Source organism: Diabrotica undecimpunctata, chromosome 6 (genome assembly GCF_040954645.1).
Source record: "Diabrotica undecimpunctata isolate CICGRU chromosome 6, icDiaUnde3, whole genome shotgun sequence".
Classification (NCBI taxonomy): domain Eukaryota; kingdom Metazoa; phylum Arthropoda; class Insecta; order Coleoptera; family Chrysomelidae; genus Diabrotica; species Diabrotica undecimpunctata.
The window spans coordinates 20037810-20058809 of NC_092808.1; the positions used below are offsets into that span (position 1 = coordinate 20037810).

At 32.8% G+C, this 21000-nt stretch overlaps 1 protein-coding gene and 1 long non-coding RNA gene across 3 annotated transcripts in view; one reads left to right on the forward strand and one right to left on the reverse strand.

The window, feature by feature from the left end:
• LOC140443263 (uncharacterized) overlaps nt 1–21000 on the forward strand; it is a 44628-nt gene that overhangs the window by 3313 nt on the left and 20315 nt on the right. Inside the window, exon 2 of the long non-coding RNA XR_011951191.1 lies at nt 8044–8358. This is a non-coding gene — a long non-coding RNA (uncharacterized lncRNA). The remainder of the gene's footprint in view (nt 1–8043; nt 8359–21000) is intronic.
• LOC140443260 (uncharacterized) lies at nt 179–14621 on the reverse strand. 2 transcript variants are annotated; one of them, XM_072534406.1, is made up of 2 exons: nt 14289–14408; nt 179–3389 (listed from the first exon to the last, which is right to left on the reverse strand). In XM_072534406.1, exon 2 carries the CDS (start codon nt 3351–3353, stop codon nt 1797–1799), a length of 1557 nt encoding a protein of 518 aa, XP_072390507.1. In that variant the 5' UTR covers nt 3354–3389; nt 14289–14408; the 3' UTR covers nt 179–1796. The 2 variants fall into 2 exon arrangements, with proteins under 2 accessions (XP_072390507.1, XP_072390506.1); XM_072534405.1 differs by having other exon boundaries at nt 183–3373; nt 14289–14621.

The window sequence follows — 21000 nt, forward strand, 5'->3', positions numbered from 1 at the left end:
TCCCCCATCCATTTTAGCTTATAAAAATTCCCCCAGACCCTTTGAAATTACCCCAAAAATGGGGGGAAATACCCCAATCTGGCAACTCCGACGTACGGGCACCAAAACATGGCGGTATGCAGAAAAGTAGATTAAGGTACAGGCTTTCATGTAAAAATAAAATTATTGCCATATCTTTGCACGTCTTTTATTAATTCCAAAACGGTACTTACTTAAAAAAACACGCCTCGTAATTCGTGAAAATAGGTCGTAAGTTAAAATTAATACAAAAAATGTATCTCAAGACATAGAAATAACCTACATTTTCTATACTTCAGAAGCGACACAAACTTCTCAACTTCTTGTGGAAATCCATTTTTATTACTGATTTAATATTAGACAAATCAACATAAATGGGCGTAGATATAACAAATCGCAAAAATTCAACAATGTAAATCCTGCCAGAAACGCTTATTCCTATATGTAGCACATATTTAAAGATACCATCTTTTCACTTTCTCCGTGTTGTTTGTTTGATTTGTCCTTCCTAAACCTTGGACCACCCTTTGATTTACGCAGGTCTCTTGTATCAAACGTCCCCCAAGCGCTACAAGATGGCCGAGGCTGCACTGCAGTGTTGAAGGTTAATCTGAGGCCTGAGCTACATCTTTCTTGGCTCGCTGGTATCTGAATGTTACCCTTCCAAGTCCATATTAAGCTTGGTAGTTCTTCTTCAGAATCCTGCAGGACTTTTCATCTATAGAGATAGTCAGGAGCTGTCCTCTTCTTTATTTTCCAGCTTAACAGAGACCAGTTGTGTTGCTACTACTCTCCTCCTTGTTTCTTAAATGTATTGGTGAGGATTTTCATCCTTTCAAATTTTTTCTGTAATTTTCCTCTCCTTGGTCAGTTTCCTCTTCCCAGCCGCCGAAAGCATTTTCGTCTTGAGTCCGACTTTGCTAATCCCCTCAGACAATTATTGTGCAGAGATCCGACTTCATTCTGCTTCTTATTTACCGTCAAGGTCAATCGTTTCCATCTCCCTGAGTGTTGAAGTCGAGAAGTCTGAGCCAGTGGTCTGTCTATGACTCTCCCTTCTCTTAATAGTTCTTTTGGTTTCTTGTTTATTCTTTCATCCCCATTTAATTCCAACGATAAGCTATTGAAAGGATGGTCTGAAATTTTTTAGATTGCCCTAAAAACATTTAAACCACAAAAAGGATTTTTGAAAATATATTCTAAAATTAAATAATCCATAGTGTCCACTAATTACTACTAGGGATTTTTGAAACATTCGGGCACATTTTTCTTAATATACCTAAATACCAAATTTGTATTTATGTTAATTGTTGTAGTATTTTTTTACTGGTTAATTAGTTTAACATTTGACACCAACACTTCTTTCCGATTACTGTATTTAATTGTTTCGGTGAAAGCATCCTCTATATGAACACCCTTTTATTACGTCTCGATTGCTGATTAGTGACACTGAACTTTCCTTTATTTGGCATTTAACTTAAGCAACTTTCAGAAGAGCCGTCAGAAAAGTTAGCCGCCTGTGGTAGCCAAATTTTCACTGTGATGCCGGCACTTTATATCATTACGAAGCAGAATTCGCCAAACGGTGGATTGCTAGCTCATTTAGAGGGACCGTTAGCTTGGATTAGACTGTCCTGCGCAGCACCAGAAGATACACAGGTTCAGTTATTTGGGTGTTTTTTTTTTCGGAAGTAATAATTTCTTTAACTAACTGTAAAGACTTCCACAAACACACTCAAATGCACTGTTATTATAGTAAACTAATATTAAAGAAAATTTCAGACTTGGCAAATGTTTTCTCTAGTGTGCGTTCTAAAATGATTTTTCAAATAAACCTTTGCAGAAAACTGCTTAAAACAAATTTCGCACTTATAAGGTTTTTCTCCAGTGTGCACTCTAAAATGTCTTTTCAAATGACCTGCTTCACTAAATTTCTTCAAACATACTTCACACTTGTAAGGTTTTTCTCCAGTGTGTACTCTCAAATGTATTTTTAAAGCACCTGCTTCAGTAAACTGCTTCAAACAGATTTTACACTGGTAAGGTTTTTCTCCAGTGTGTATTCTAAAATGTTTTTTTAAACTAACTGCTTCACTAAACTGCTTAAAACAGATTTCACACTTGTAAGGTTTTTCTCCAGTGTGTACTCTCAAATGTCTTTTCAAACTACCTGCTTGACTAAACTGCTGAATACAAATTTCACACTTGTAAGATTTTTCTCCAGTGTGTACTCTGAAATGTAATTTTAAAGCACCTGCTTCATTAAACTGCTTAAAGCAAATTTCACACTTATAAGGTTTTTCTCCAGTGTGTATTCTCAAATGTGTTTTCAAATTACCCGCAATACTAAACTGCTGAAAACAAATTTCACACTCGTAAGATTTTTCTCCAGTGTGTACTAGCAAATGTGTTTTTAAAGAACTGGCTTCACTAAACTGCTTTAAACAGATTTCACACTTGTAAGGTTTTTCTCCAGTGTGCACTTTCAAATGTCTTTTCAAAATACCTGCTTCACTAAACTGCTTTAAACAGATTTCACACTTGTAAGGTTTTTCTCCAGTGTGCACTATCAAATGTTTTTTCAAAATACTTGATTGGTTAAACTGCTTGAAACAGATTTCACACTTGTAAGGTTTTTCTCCAGTGTGTATTCTGAAATGGTTTTTTAAATTGCTTGAATTACCAAACTGCTTAAAACAAATTTCACACTGGTACGGTTTTTCTCTAGTGTGCACTTTCAAATGACTTTTCAAATGACTTGCTTGACTAAACTTTTTAAAACAAACTTCACACATGTAAGATTTTTCCCCAGTGTGCACTAGCAAATGTGTATTTAAATCACTTGCTTCAGCAAATTGCTTTAAACAGATTTCACACTTGTAAGGTTTTTCTCCAGTGTGCACTTTCAAATGTCTTTTTAAAGTACCTGCTTCACTAAACTGCTTTAAACAGATTTCACACTGGTAAGGTTTTTCTCCAGTGTGTACTCTCAAATGTGTTTTCAAATTATATGCTTCACTAAACTGCTTAAAACAGATTTCACACTTGTAAGGTTTTTCTCTAGTGTGTACTTTCAAATGACTTTTCAAATGACTTGCTTGACTAAACTTCTTAAAACAAACTTCACACTTGTAAGGTTTTTCTCCAGTGTGCACTCTCAAATGTGTTTTCAAAATATGTTTTTCAGAAAATTGTTTGAAACAAATTTCACATTTGTAAGATCTTTGTCTAGACTGCACTTTTATATTTTTATTTACAGTTTTTCCTTTTGCGTGTAAACTCGTACAGTCTTCTTTATGGGATGAATGTTCACAAAACGTTTCCATAGTTTTCATTTTATTCTCCTGAGTAAAACCTAAAACATAAACCAACTATAAACATTTACTACAATAGAAAAATGAATACAGACAAAAAATATACCGATGGTAAAAAAATGCAACACCTAGAAGGACTAATATTTTTTAAATATTTATGGAGGTATACATTATAATACTCCTATTATTAAAAAAATTCGCAACGTCATTTTCTTCAAAAAATTAATAACGGGTGGCTCCTCCTTGATTTTCTATATACTCAGTTACTCTATGGGGCATTAATTGAATTAAGTGGTCTATATAATATTGCGGAATACTTATCCAGATTCTTCTTATGGCATGCCACAGGTCTTCTAAGTTTGCAGGAGGACGTGGCAATGCATTTAGGTTTCGACTTACTATTTCCCACATATGTTCGATGAGTGACAAATCAGATCACCTTGAAGGCCTGCAAAGTCTCTATACCAGACTCTTGTATGAACTCCATGGTTTCACAAGCAATATGAGGTCTTGCATTATCCTGTTGAAAGATCGCATTTGGAATGGTCCATAGGTAGGGGTGTAAAACCGGCTGCAGTACTTCATCAACATATCGTTGAACTGTCAGAGTGCCGTTAATTAGAACTAGAGCTGATCTGCTTCCCAAGCATACAGCAGCCCATTCTATAATGCTTGGTTGTCTTGCTGTACGATATTTAAAAGCCAAGTCTATATTTCGTTTCACCTCGAAAACGTGTTATGTACTCATCAGAGCCTCCCAAACAAAACCTAGATTCATCACCGAGGCGGACAAAATTCCAGTCGCCATTTCAGTTTTTCCACCACTCTAAGCGTTGAGTTTTATGCTGTGGTGTCAAAGGTTAACACCAAAAGGGGACAGTAAGCTCAGTCCCATTCCAAGAAATCTTTGATTAACTGTTCTTCTTGAAACTACCCTTCCTGTAGCTGCAACTAAATCATCTCTTGGTTGACGTATACTGTCCCGTCTATTTCTGATATCAAGAAGTCTAAGATGGCGCAAAGCATGGACTTGCAATAGTCCAGCTAGGACATCCAGATCCTCCACAAGGCCGATAATTCTCATCACTGGACCACCCCCTCCAAATTCTTAACACCGTTGATGGATTAGCTTCGAACTCTTCGTGAAATGTCCAGTAAACAAAACCGGCCTCTTTATTTTATTTATATTTCTCTATTTATTATTTCTAAATTTTAAATTTTTTGGGCAAATCAAAATACTCCAAAATGACTAAAAATTGGTACAAATAAATTATATTTAAATACACAGAAATAAACTTTATCTTTCTTGTTTTGACGAAAAAAAGAAGAAAAAAATTTCAATTAAAGAAAAAATAGCGAGGTAAAAACTTATATAATATATATATATATATATATATATATATATATATATATATATATATATATACATATACAGTATATGTAAAAGTTTATGGTCGGTATGGACCTTACGTGAGATGGAGTGAGAAACACCTGTTTAAAAAGAAAGAGGTATATTAGGTCCGCCCTTTGTATCGTCGAAAATGCATGAGTGGAAATAAAGTGGAAATAATAAAAAAGGGGAAGTTCAACGTTACCAAACTTATTGGTTTTATTTGACCTGTTGTCTTTTGAGCATTTGAACAATGTTCTAAGATAGTCAAAATCAAATTTGGGCGAAATGGAGTTAAATGGCAGCTTACTGTTTTTTATTGGGAATATGCATTTCTCACTTACTAACTATTCTGATGTTTTGGCAACGCTGTGGGGTTCTGACGTCGTAAATCTGAATGACGTGCACGCATTTTTATATGAAAAATACTATATAAATAAAATTTATTAATGTTTCGTATTTTAAGTACGATTTCCGAATTAATCTAAACATCAAAATAAGCTTATTTTAAAGTCACATTGTGCCTTATTCCCAATAAAAATAATAAACTGCATTATGACGCCACAATAAAAAACCTTCATACAAAATTATTTGGCAACGTCTCGTCTCGCGTCGTCAAAGCACCGAATCAAAGTAGGGACTTAGGGACAGTGGTAACGAGTAGAGGTGTGTCGTTGACGCTTTTATCGATAACGCAACTGAACCGATTTTCGTAAACAAGTAACTATGATTGTTTAACAGTAGTTTCAAGTAAGAGAGTACCTACATAAACAAACATAATGGCTATTATCGTTTATGTGTATATTTATTGAAGTGAAAGAAACTAATGAAGGATACATTTATTATAACTTGAAAAATAAACTAAACAATACAAATAGTAAATCGTACTTACATTTACATTACACGTTATTATTAAATCGCGAATCGTCTAAATTGACATTTAAAAACATAAGTTTTTCTACTTTACTTCTTGTTAACCGTGTTTTTCTTTTATTTAAAATTAAACCAGATTTTGAACATGTATTCACATTTACAATATTTTATGAATATAATGGTTAAGTTAGGATATACATGGCGATGGTTTTTCCACCATTGTAATGGACTCTCGATACAGGTGTACGTTTAGATGAGTCATGTCCAATTAATTGATCAAAAATACACCATGGACTTAAGTCATCTTTATCGGTTTCTTTTTCTTGTACTGGTTGATTTTCAATAGTACAATCTTCTTGTTCTTTAATTATAGAAGTAACCAGCTTCTTAAATCTTTCTTTTGTTTTTTTAGCTTCATTTTATCAGAAAATCACTGCACTTTAAATCATGAATCCATAAATGCACATAATGACAATGTGCCACTCTGTTCTATCCCTCTAAATCTTTTTGCTAAACCCGATATTATTAATTGTACTACGTCGGATACTGTGGGTGTAAGGTTACCGTTTTTTAAAATTTTATTGCAAGATTCTTGCAGACAGCGTACCATAACAATCACTGAACTACCCTTCAAGTATTTTTGGCCACTCATTGTACTTTTTATTTCTTTAAAAGGCCGTAAAATTTGAGAAAGCTGAGCACAAATAATCCAGTCTTCATTACTTAGATTTGGTCTAAGTCTATGTCTGTATTAACTAATACCAATGTGAAACGGATAGCCTCTTCTAACTCGGTCATTCTTTTTAACATGTAATAGGTGAAGTTCTACCTAGTTTCCATGTCTTGGATTGGCCGTTTGGGAACTTTGTTATGTTGTAACTGATACTTTAAAAGCCTTTCTAAAGTTAAGGTACTTTTTTGAAATGTGTTTTTTGCCGAAATGTCGAAAAAAAAAAGACTTTTTATTTTATTTATTTGAACACGACAGCATTTAAGTGCGTCCTCCACCAATAAATTTAACATATGAGCGAAACAATTTAAATGTTTTCATTCCAAAACATCTTTAATAGCTTTGACCATATTTGAGGCATTATCAGTTACTGCAAAATTTATTTTTCGTTTTAGATCCCACTGATTAATAATTTCACTAATTTCAAAAGCAATGTTTTCTGAATTATGGTTTCCAGAAAAATGGCAGCAGCCTAATAAAACCGTTTTAAATTCTAAATTTTCGGTTAAATAATGTCCAGTTAATGTGATGTAACTCTCAGTTACTCAAGATGTCCAGAGGTCAGTAGTAATACAGATATTTTCTACTTCTTTAACAACTTGTGATCTAATAATTTGCTCAGTTTTGATATAACATTCATGAAGTAATGAACCTGACAAAGTTTTTCTTGTTGGCAGTTTATATCCAGGAATCCACCCTGCAAACTTTTTAAAAGCTCGTTCTTCAACTATAGAAAACGGATAAAACGAGTCTTTGCATAGGTTTAGTAAATCCATATCTATTTGTTTCTTTTGTTCTAAACTAATATTTTTATTAATGGAAGTATCCTTCACCTTTGACGCTTGGGTGGCGGTGGCAGTATGTCAGTACTTGTAGTAGAAGTATCCGAAGCGGACAGAAATGCGTCAGGAGAAGTTTTAATCATTGCAATATTGAGAAATTGGACCATAAAAGCTGCATCTTCTACAAATGTGCATTTTTTGAAGATAAAATTATTATTCTTATAGTAGGTCAATAATTTTGACTAAGAAAAATAATTCTTAATTGAATATTTACAATAAATAAATCCTTTGACGAACTATCAATAAAGATTTGAAATCAAAAATGCAGATCAATCAAAAATCGAATCTCATTCATTAATAGTTAAAAATAAATTTATAATAAATATATCCTTCGTTAGTTTCTTTCACTTCAATACTTATACACATAAACGATAATAGCCAATATGTTTGTTTATGTACTCGCATATTTGAAGCTACGGGTAAACAATCAATTAGTTACTAGTTTACGAAAAACGGTTCCGATAAAACTGTCAACAACCCACCTCTAGTTTCTTAGATATAAGCTGAATCGGAACCAGAGATACGTAAAATATCTCTGATCGGAACTAATCGTCTCACTAATGGGCAATGGGCGTCTGTGAGAAATATGGAGGGGAGACCAAGGGGAAATATGATTGTTATCTTTGTCTATTCTCTGAAAATATGATTTTATATCTGTGTTAGATATCCTGTTAAATTTTACCATACCAACCATAAACTTTTACCTACACTGTATATATATTTAGACACAAATTACAAAGAAATAATTTTGATCCAAATAAATAACCATATATAAAGTGTTGTATTTTTTTGGCCAACAGTATAATAAACCACATTAAACATAATCAAATTTCAGGCAGAAAAATTCTTGCCAATAGTATAATCAATATGTTTTAGGTATCTGCATTTGACTTGTAGCAGACAGGATTTTATAAAATTTGGTGAGAAAAAGGAAAAAAAGACCATGGTTTACAAAGGAGTGGAATCAAACAGGAATCATACAAGTGAAAACACAGGCAGGTAAAAGGCAAAAGATTCATTCTGTTTTTTTTTCTTGTCCAGAGTGGGATAGTCAAAACATACACACATTGGCCAGTTCCCACTCTCAGATGAGTCTCAGTCAGAAATCTTTCAATACATCAAGTCCTACTACACTTTACAACAGTCTATGCAAAATTATTTTGCTCTCACCACACATTAGGCAGAAAGAAGGTAAGTTATATATTTAGAAATTTCATTTATTGGAAACTCAAAATCTGCAATTTACCTCAATATCAAATAGGTACCTGTCCCTGCTTTGACAAAGATTTGTCCATCAGTCTTTCACAATCAGATACTTTAGAAGCTTGGCTCTCATCTTATGTTAATGGGAAAAAGACATCCACAATAGAGTTACAATTATTACAAAATTACAATTTTTCGAAGCAAAGACAAAACAGGTTGAATAATTCAAAACCTTATATTACATACTTAAATAATGTAATTTAATATTTGTATTGGTCGTGATATTTGATGGATCAGGTACCTTGTTTAATGTGAATTTGAACTATATTTATACCAGAAATTCAGGAAGTTAAAGAAAAACTGGAATAAAAGACAATTCAGTCCACAACTGATTTTTTCATTTTCTAATTGTCTTTGTTTCCATCCTTTTTTCAACATACTTAAAGTTAAAAGTCCATAACAAACAATAATGAGTAATCAGAAATTGTATTCTCAGTGTAAATAAAATAGTTATAATAAACTATAGGACAAACCTGATCAACAATGTTCTGATTTACTAAAAAGGTGCTTCTATAAATTGTACTTCTGCAGCTCTTCACTATCTTGAACTAGTGATGATCCTATTATACTACAAGGCAGCAGATTTTGTTATCTTCAGGATTTTTTTTCACCAAACCAAATAATTTTGGTATTATATATGTGTAAGCACCCTGTCACTAGTAACCGTGAACGGAACTAGAGACAGGGCCAAGTAGTTGGGACAGTTGTCATTCAGTAGTCCTTAGTTTTGGTCGATTTTAGGGAATGGCCATGTTTGGTTATTGTATTGGAATAAACGTTAAGTTGTAACCAGTCTGAGTATTATTAATACATAACATATTGGCGACGAGGATGGGATAAAAAGGAGCATAATCCCAAAGTGTTTTTTTTTTGTCAAAATAGTAAACAAGTCTGTACAACCGTCTGTGTGCACGTGCACAATCCACAAGTGAAACAAAATGGCGCTAATTGGTTCAATTGAGGCATTTAAGCCCAAGGAAGATGATATTACTAGTTATTTGGAGAGAATGGAACAGTTATTTGTGTGCAACGAAATCGGGGAAAATAAAAAAGTGCCCTTATTTTTGACGTTAATTGGTGGAGAAGCATATGCGGTGATAAAAGATTTGTTGTCACCTGAAATACCTAGTACAAAAAAATATGCCGAACTGGAGAAAACATTAAAAGATCATTATAGTCCGAAAAGATTAGTTATTGCGGAGAGATATAAATTTTACAATTGTTCGCAAGATAATTCAGAAGATCTAACTTCTTTTATGGAAAAACTAAAGAAATTGTCAAAATATGCGAAGTTTGGTACATTCCTGACAGAGGCGCTTAGGGACAAGTTTGTCTGTGGTTTGAAATCGGAGGCGATTAGAAGGAAACTATTATCAGAGGAAGATTTAACATACGAGAAAGCTGTCAAAATTGCACTAAGTATGGAGTTAGCTGAAGGCCAGGCAAAGGCTATAAGTAGTTCAGAAGTCATAAATAAAGTCTCTAGTTATAAAGGTAAAATTAACAAGTATCCAGAGGCATCCTCAAGCGTCCCTCATAATAAATTCCGAAATAACCAGTCAGAAAGACAGCAATTAAAATCACACCAAATGGGAAAAAGTCCATGTCAGAGATGTCTTAGATTTCATAATGACCCAACAAAATGTCCAGCAAAGTCTTGGAGGTGTTTCACATGTAATGTGATGGGTCACACAGCAAAATCACACCTGTGTAGAGGAAGAGTTCATTTTATGGAAGAAGAAGAAGATACCCTGGAAAGAGAGGAATTTGAAGTTAAGTGGACAACCCAGGTAGAGGAAACAGTTAACCAATTAGTAGGCAGTCCAAGATGTGAGCCTATTATGTTGGAATTAATTATAGAAAATAAGGTAATGACTTTTGAAGTAGATACAGGGTCTGATAGCACTATAATATCATTTGAAACTTTTAAAAAACTATTCCCCAATGTAGAATTAGGTAAATCGAATATTAAATTAAAAACTTTGTTTGGTCAAGTACAGGACAATGTTTTACATGCTAATGTAAATGTACAATTTGGTAGTATTGCAACAAAATTAAATTTAAAAGTAGTAGAATTTAAATCTCAAGTTTGTTTACTAGGTAGGTCATGGTTAAATGTATTATTACCAGAATGGAAATCCTATTTTAAACCTGATAAAGTATTTAAAGTACATAAAGTAAATATTGAAACTAACATCCTATTGGAGGAGTTATTAAAAGATTATAATGAAGTATTTAATAAAAATCATTGTATAAAAAATTTTGTTGCAAATATTAAAATAATAGAAGGGTCAGTACCAAAGTTTAGTAAACCATATAGAATTCCCTTTGCATTGAAAGATAAGGTGGAAATGGAAATAAATGAGTTGGTCAAAAGTGATATTTTAGAATCAGTGGAAACATCTGAGTGGGCTAGTCCTATTGTTATAGTACCAAAAACAAATGGGGAAATACGTATATGTGGAGATTTTAAAAATACCATAAATCCTGTTGTAGAAAATAATTATTATCCTTTACCCACAGTGGATGAAATATTTGCTTCTATTTCAGAAGGTTGTGTATTTTCGGTAATTGATTTAAAGAATGCATATTTTCAGTTAAAAATAAGTGAAGATAGTAAACGTTACTTAACAGTCAACACACCTATTGGTCTGTTTAGATATAAGAGGTTAGCATTTGGAGTCAAAACTGCACCTCACATATTTCAGTCTGTAATTGATCAAATACTAAAAGGTATAAAGGGGGTACAATGTTATTTAGATGATTGTCTAGTATCCGCTAAATCAGAGCAAGAAATGTATGATAAGTTGAAGGTAATATTGAATCGTTTTAAAGAATTTAATGTTAGAGTCAATTTAGATAAAAGTAAATTTTTTGTTAAAAATGTAACATTTTTAGGCCATTTAATATCAGAAAAAGGAATTGAACCCTGTAATAACAAAGTTGAAGCAATATTAAATGCACCAAAACCAATTAATAAACAACAATTACAATCTTATCTTGGCCTATTACATTATTATTCAAAATTCATCCCACAATTGGCTGAAAAAATGAAACCTTTATATGAATTATTAGAGAAGAATAAAGACTGGGTATGGACCAAAGAAGCAAACAAAGCATTTGAAAATAGTAAATGATTTTTGACTAGTTCAAATGTTCTTATGCCTTTTAATCCTAAATTACCCATTATAGTGTCATCTGATGCATCCCATTATGGACTGGGTGCTGTGTTAGGTCATCAGTTACCTGATGGGACCGAAAGACCAGTTATGTTTGTATCAGCAACATTGTCTAAAACTGAGGTTAATTATAGTCAGTTAGAGAAGGAAGCATTAAGCATTGTTTTTGCATTAAAAAAGTTTCATAATTATATATATGGAACGCATTTTACTTTGTACAATGATCACCAGCCATTGCAGTCTATTTTATCGCCATCAAAAGCATTGCCTCCCTTAGCTGCAGCAAGGGTACAACGCTGGGCAGTACAATTATCAATGTATGATTATAAATTGCATTATAGAGAAGGTAGAAAGCTAGCAAATGCTGATGCACTATCCCGGTTACCCCTAGCAAGTCAAGAATCTGGGGAAACAGTAAAATATTTTTCAATGGTTCAAGAGTTACCTTTGTCATATAAAGACATAGCTAGGGAAACTAATAAAGATAAAGTCTTAAACAAAATTGGGGAGTTTATTAGGCAAGGTTGGCCTAAGGTTGTTTCAGAGGAATTCTTGGGATATTGTCGGGTAAAAAAAATGTTTAGATGTTGATCAAAATTGTATTATGTATAATAACAGGGTTGTTATACCTAGGCTATTGCAGGCAAAAGTTTTAAGACTTTTAGATGACCAACATCCCGGAATTGTTAAGATGAAAATGTTGGCTAGACAATATGTCTATTGGGATAACATCAATAGGGATATTGAAAAAATTGTAAAAGAATGTGAATGTTGTCAAGTAAATGTTAATTATGTACCCAATGCTCCCTTGACATCATGGTCCTGGTGCTGGAAAAAATGGCAGCGACTTCATATAGATCTGGCTAAGAAAAATGATAAAAATTTTCTTATTTTAATAGATTCGCATAGTAAATGGATTGATGCATGGATACTTAAATCCACTAATGCATCTAATGTTATATCATGTCTGAGAAAATCATTTGCGGTTTTTGGATTGCCTGATGAAATTCATACAGATAATGGTCCGCCATTTAATTCGGAAGAATTTGTAATATTTTGTGTGAATAATGGAATTAAAGTATCAAAATCTCCACCTTTACACCCAGCCTCGAATGGTACAGTAGAACGCTGCATCCAAACTTTTAAAAATAATTTTGTAAAACAAATTTACGATGATAAGTCTAATGTTCTGTCCAATCAAGAAAAACTAGACAATTTTTTATTCTATTATAGAAATATTCCACATAGCAAAACACAAATGTCTCCAGCAGAAATCATGTTGCTACAAAAACCTAAAACTAAATTTTCACTTTTAAAACCAAATTTAAATAAGAAAATTGAAGATGAACAAACTATACGGTTGACTAGAAATGGTAGTGATCCTTTGAAATTTAAAGAATTTGAGATTGGGGAAGAGATTTTTGTTAAAAATGTAAGAGGGGAAAAGGATAAATGGTCCAAAGGCATTGTTAAGGTAAGAGTCAGTCCTGTTACTTATATTTTGATGGTAAATGATCATGTTCGTTTTGTACATGTAGATCATACGAGGAAAATTTATAAGGGGGGGAATGACTCTACCTCTGATGTTTGTGCAATTCCTGAAATAGATAGTTCGATAAACAGTGACAAGCTATCCATGAAGGAACCTGGTGTAATTCGCGAGTTTAGTGCTCCTGACGTTAGTGAGTCGTATGATACGGACAATAGCGCAATTAATACACCAACGTTATCTAAGGAATATGAGGAAATAAAAGATAGTGACGTGAATAAGGATAACATTGCGGAAACACCGCAATTAAATATTGTACATAGATCAGAGCGAGTAAAGAGAAAACCGGCTAGGTTTTTAGACTAAGTAAATCTATTGTAAGTTGTAGTTAAAAGGGGGGAGAAATATTATATATGTGTAAGCACCCTGTCACTAGTAACCGTGAACGGAACTAGAGACAGGGCCAAGTAGTTGGGACAGTTGTCATTCAGTAGTCCTTAGTTTTGGTCGATTTTAGGGAATGGCCATGTTTGGTTATTGTATTGGAATAAATGTTAAGTTGTAACCAGTCTGAGTATTATTAATACATAACATTTGGTTGAACAATAAACCCAATAAACCAAAATATCAATACGCTGAGAATATATATAAAAAAAGGAAGAACAAGAGAGGGAAATATAAACAAAACAGACTAAAGCTAAACTTAAGATATACTACATACAGCAATAATCATCATCAATCAGCTATGATTTGTCCATTGTTGAATATAGGCTTGCTACAGATGGATATTATAGATAGGCCTCTGTCAGATATCTGGAGGAGGCACAGCAATAATAATACACTCTAAATTAGAGCAGCTAAGATAAGCTTTTTAATTTGTGTTGGAAAAATACTTTGCCAAACATTTGTGTGCATTTTTCTCATTTTTTTTATTATGTACAAATCTACAGTAGATATTTATTTCAGTGTATGAGTGTAATAGTAATTTAATTTTGTGTACATCTATGTTGTGTTGTAATGAAATGACAATATTAAGTTTATCCAATGTCTCTATTCAGTAAATTCCATTTAACTTTTAAAATCCAACTTTTTGTACTTAAGTAGTAAGAGATGAAATTTATATCATTGAATTCCTAATCTATGATATTCCTATTTATACTACTTGTTACTTATATTGTTAACTTACTTACCTTTTTCAGTTTTTTGGTTTTCTTCAAATTGTTTCAGTTTATTTCTATCTTGGTGTATTTCAGTAATTGTAGTACTGTCATTTAAGTCTAAATTATCATATGTGCCATGTGTACTTTGTCTATTGGATTCCTCCTTAATTTCACGTTTAAAGCCGCCTAAAAGAGCATTATCTAAGTCATTATGCTCTATTTCTGCTTTAAATGTCTGCTCACTACATTCTTGTTTTACTTCCATTTTATTAATCTTTATTTTAAGTGTTTCAATACATGATACCAAAGAATATAGACGCTATATACTTTGATGATACACGACACGTTCGAGAATAAAGAATATTGACGCATGACGCATATAGAAGATGGAACGATCTTTGATCTTTCACTTCTTCTTCTTTTTGGCTTTTATTGTACTGAATAATCAGCCAGTACAATTTTTGGCCAGTTTTGTAAATTTTTGGGGCACTATCACAGAATAAGTAACAATTGTAAAGTGATTGGTTATATTATGTAACAGTTGTTTGATTCCCTTATACATCGAAATCAGGAAGTCAACTGCATTGCAAATATTTTGTAATGTTTATTATCTTCTGCGTCACATTGATTGTATGAAGTATCTGATTTTAAACATTTTGTTCTACATTACTTATCACGAAATTATGTCCGTACGACCGTACATCCAACTAAAATACATATTATTTTAACCTTAATAGGACCAAGGACCCATACAAAGAATTGCTTTGCAAATTCATACACTGTACATTTGTTTGTACGACAGCCCAGGTTGCATTAAGCACTTATTCAATAGCGAAGTTCTTGTTATGTATTTTAATTAAAAGACATTTTTAATGAATAGAACTTTATTCATGAACATATCAACATCAACAACCATAGTCCTCCTTTTAGGCGCTCCTTATACCTTTATGTACTATGATCAACAACCGTTGACATCTGCCTGTCATAATTCTTCTTTTTTTGGTTGCCTCAGACAACATTCACAACAGTTTTCAATGTGTCAAGTGCGACTGATTTTATACTATACTCGGTTCGCTATTCCCAGTCCGATCTGTCTAGTGAATTTAGTAATTATTTTTTTGCGAAGTTAGTTACTTTTTGACAGACTAAAAGTGGCTAGAAATTACTATACAACCAAGCACACGTACTCATAGCCAATATTAATAGTAAACAAACTAAATAGTAAATAAAATAGAACTTTGCGAATTACCATCAATATTTATTTAACTGCACCATATAATAAATATTTATGTTAAATTATAACTAAAATATATTTTTTAAATATATACTACCCAAAATTTGATGGGTTTAGTATACACTTCACTATTTAGAATAATTCTTCTTTTTTTAAAGAAAGAAGTCTGCAATAGTAGGATATTTGAGCTATTAATACTGAGAAGTAGGAATTGTTGTGTTGTTAGGTTTCCGACAATGAATCTGTCAAAATATGCCAGAGCTAAGCGAATGGAGTTTTATATAGATTTTTTTACGGAATACAGATTGTAAATATTCAAAGCATTCCATTCCTTAAAAATAATTTTATATTCAATTCATTGTGTTGAGTTTAGTGTAAATTAGTTAGAAAAATGTAGGTACATATTGCCAAAAGACAAATCGATTAAGTCTTTATTTGTTGATAAAGCAAATTAGTCTGTCAGTGTACCTATTAATAATTTATCATTATTTTTATGATAAATAAAGATATTTGTAGTACTAAATGTATGTTGATGTTGATTCTTTCCTTTTTACACTTTACTGCAGTAGTTTTGCTATTATCTTATTACTGGGTGCGATACACGCTACGGTAATCAATATGAAGAACGTAAATCATCCATTGTCGATTATTTATTCACGAATGGGGATTGTAACTTAACCCGGCGTTGGTACGGTTAGCTTGGGCATGCCCGAATTTAACTTAATTAAGACACAGTGTAACAACGATGAACCAAACTACTAATCACAAATAAGCTCAAGACACAGTTATATTTTGTGCCTCGAAGACAACGTTGATCCGTTGTTTTAGATGATAGGAGGTAAGAAACACGCGAAAGGCACAAACAAAAAACAAGCAAAAGAAAAGAAAAAGAACACTTCTTTACAAATCTAAGAAATATTGCGTACATTGCTTAAGTAGAACTCACGTCATATTTAATGTAGATCCTTAAAACTTGCTCGACTTGTGAGAAACCTCATCGACTTTGATATTGCATTTTGATAATCAATTAAACACGTCCTATAGTACTCAGAACCTTAGTCAAGTACCAGATAGACACATGACCTAGCATTTTAGAGTAAATAATCATGGAACGCAACCGTCCAATGTACATATTGTACCGTGGTTTTTTACCCAAACTTAACTCATACTTTATTCAAAATGTATAAAAGTAACATTGTCCCCTTCCAATGTACATCCCCGTAACACTGTCTCCATAAAACGTTCAAAGGTGGCTGAGACGTTACTAAGACCAAAGTGCAGGACAATTACCATAGACCTTGGCCAGTCGAAAACGCTGTCTTGGATTTTTCTGCTGGGCCCATTTCCACTTTTTCAAATCTAATATTGAAAACCATTTCGCTCCAGTCACAGCATCCACGGTGTCATCAATACCAATAGATAACTATCCTTGACCGTAACATAATTTAATTTCTTGTAATCCAAATAGAATCTAGTAGAGCCATCCTTCTTTTTCACCAAGACAACTAAGAAACTCAATGGACTTTGTGATGGTTCTATTACACCTTGTTCCTGTATTTCCTTTAACATTGTCTCGACTTCTTCTCATTTTGTAAACGGGACTCTTCTATAAGGAGCTTGTTTGGTGGGAGCAGCAATTCCAGTGTTTATTCGATGTTTGGTTACCTTCGTTCGCCCGTAATAGTTGGATGTCAAGGAGAATACATCTTCAGAAGTTTGCAGCAGTTTGTCCTGATTTTTGTCGAGATGTTCACTAGACTTCTGGTATAGGAGTTGAAGCGGTGCTATTAATTTTAAAACCATCGATGATTTTTGTGGTTGTACAACACAAATTCTGATACTAGTGACACCCTCGAGAGTATCTGTTATGTAGTAATAACTGGTAGATGGCTCAAATAAACATATAGGTATTTCAAAAGAACATTTTACAAAACATGTGCCTTTTACAAAAACCCCTAATTAATTACATTATAGAGGTTATGTCCTCAAATACATCATCATTCAATCTTCGCTTATCCACTGCTGGACATAGATCTCCCTCATAATTTTCCATCTATTTCGATCTTGTGCCTCTTGCATCCAATTCCTATGACAACGTTTTAGATCGTCAGTCCAACGTGTTGGTGGACGACCTCTGCTTCGGTAGGCATCATCTCTTGGACTCCATTCCAGTATCCGCTTTGTCCATCTATTAATTCCTCAAATACATAGTAACTTGATAAATGACAGTACCTATTTTAAACTAAACACAGAAATACAAAAATAACAAAACGCAATTATTCTTACTCTTAAACATGAATATCTTACAAATACCTTCCTTTACAAATTCAATCGTTGTGGTGGTTTAATTTCCTCTTAGGTCTACTACTAACTAACTTAAGATTATCTTTTGCACCAGATACAGTTTTTAACAAAATTTCCTTTTTAACCTCTGATGTATTTTTATCTAAATTTAAATCATTCGAACTTATTTCTGGAATCGGCTCTAGCTATGTTCTAGGAGTTATGGGTAGTTCTTGCTCTGATTCATTTTGTATAATAACTGGATTTTGAGACACATTCTCATTTGGTACAATTAGATCTAAGGGATTAGATATATTCTTTAATATCTGGTTCAAATGTCTTTTCCAAACAATGTTTTGATCTATTACCTTACCAAAAATAAATTCTATCACCTTAAATCTCATCAATCTCACATTCCACCCAACCTTTTTTATTTGGGTTCCTATAATCTCTACACCAGACTCTCTCCCCTACTTCAAAATGTACATCTATTTTCCCTTTATAATTCTGTTCTTGCTTATTTGGTTTTTCATTAACTTGCACACCTTTTGGTGCTAATAAATCTAATAAACGTGTTCTTATCTTTGACTTAAAAATAACATTTGAGGGATACAACCCTGTTGTAGCATGAACTGAATTTCTGTAGCATGAACTGAATTTCTGTAAGAGAAAAGATATCGACACAATAATGTATTTAATGAAACATTTTTGTTTTTTTCATCTAAAAGTGCTTTCCTTAAACCAGATTTAACAGATTTTACTGCATTTTCCGCAAATCCATTTGATGCTGGGTGAAAAGGTGGTGAAGTCAAAAATTTTACACCATTATTAGTTAATAAATTACAAAAGTTTTCAGAAGTAAACTGACTTCCATTGTCCGTTTCAACAATTCGCGCAAACCAAATTGGGAAAAACATTCTCTAAAACGATCTATAGTAGCTTCTGTATCAGTAGAACTCATTATGAAAGCTTCAGGCCACTTTGAAAAAGTATTAAAAATTATGAGTATCATTTTCCCCTTAATAGGTCCCATAAAATCAGCATGAATTCTTTCATAAAAATAAGTCGATAATTGAGTTTTAATTAATTTAGCTTTGGTGGGCTCTGGTTTTAGATGTCCACAGACCTTACAACCATTTACTCTTTGTTCTATATCAGAATCTAGGTTAGGTCACCAGAAGTATGAACGCGCATTTGATTTCATTTTAATTATCCCTTCATTATTACTATGAAGTTCCTCAAGCAATTGTTGTCTGAGGCTAGTGGGAATGACTGCTTGATAACCCCACATAATAATACCCTTTTCTATTGAGAGCTCATTCTTTCTAAGAAAGGCTTAAAAATTAAATTTTCAGTATGTTTAGGAAACCCATATCTAATTAAATTATACATCATCATCATCATCAACAATTAGCCTATATTTGTCCACTGCTGAACGTAGGCCTCCCGTAAAATTTTCCACCTATTCCTATCTTGTGCTTCTTGTATCCAGTTTGTGGTAATGCGCTTGATATCATCCGTCCATCTAGTCGGTGGTCGTCCTCTGCTTCGATATGCCTCTTGCCTTGGTCGCCATTCCAGAATTAAATTATACACACTACCTAAAACTACATCTTTTCGTGTTTCAGAACGTAATAAATTTGAATCAACTGGTAGTAAGTTTTCCACTAAATTGATATATTCAAAATTTAAATCTGTTTCAATTTCATCTTCAACTACAGGTACAGGTAACCTTGATAGAGCATCAGCTTTAGAGTTATCGACGCCTTTAATAAAGCGAAAAATATAATTAAAACCAGCTAAAAACAATAACCAACGTTGAATATGCCCAGCAGCCATTTTTAGTAAGCTTTTATGCTCTCCAAAGATAGCTTGCACAGTCTTATGGTTACTTGAAATTTCAAATTTCTGACCAGCTAAATATTGGTAGAGTTTAGAAACAGACCAATATACAGCTAATGCTTCTTTCATTATCATTTATAACCTTGCTCAGCCTTAGTCAACACACGAGAAATATAATAAATTGGCCTCTCTGAACCATCAGCCATTACATGCATTAGAACCGCTCCAATACCATAATCACTAGCATCACAAGCTACACGAATAGGTTTCTGTAGATCATAGTGAACTAACAATTTGTCTGAAACTAATTCTTTTTTTGCCATTTCACATTCTTTTGTCCACTTAAATTCTGTACCTTTACTAATTAAATTGTATAGAGGCTTTTAAATTCCTTGCAAATTTTGAATAAAACGTGAATAATAGTTTATCATCCCGGCAAAAGCACGAATTTCTGTTAAATTCTTGGGTCGAGGTGCATTAATTATAGCACTTACTTTTCCTTTATCTTTTTCTAATCCTTGGCTTGTAATTTTATGACCCAAGTAAGAAATACTATCTTTAAAAAACTCACATTTTCCTGAATTTTACCTAAATCCAGCCTTGTCTAATCTACATAAGACTTTCTCCAGATTTTTTAAATGTTCATCAAAATTCTTAGCTGTGACGACTACATCAACTAAAAAATTTACGGTACCTGCACAACCTTGTAAAACTTTTTCTACAATAGCTTGAAATATTGAACAACCAGGTTTTGTACCATAAGGCAAACGATTTACCTTATAAATACCATATGGGGTACTCCACGACAGCAAACCGGTATTAACGACGAAGTATATTTGGAACCCCTTATTTGGTTATGGGAGGTAAAGTCACCTAACAATATCCGAGGAGTTGGAATTCGATTGATCACTTGTTCTAGTTCTCGTTCTTTTCAATGACTTGATTTGGAGGAATATATATATATATATATATATATATATATATATATATATATATATATATATATATATATATATATATATATATATAAATAAAGGTAAAAGATATCTGCATAGCTCGCAACAAAATAGAAAATATATAATAAAACATGTGTATAAGACGGAAGGTAACCGTATATACGTATTTCTGACTATTGGTCGTCTTCAGTACGGTGCAGCCAAGTTAGAAAAGGAGCATATTAACTTGGGAAAGGATCACTACAGGAGCAATGCGACCAATTTGTGGCAATAATGTTAGAAGACTCAGGTTTTCAGAGCAACAACCAACACATCCACGGAGGAAGCTGAGCTACCTATTTCATACAAATATATATATATATTTACATATATATATATATATATATATATATATATATATATATATATATATATATATATATATATA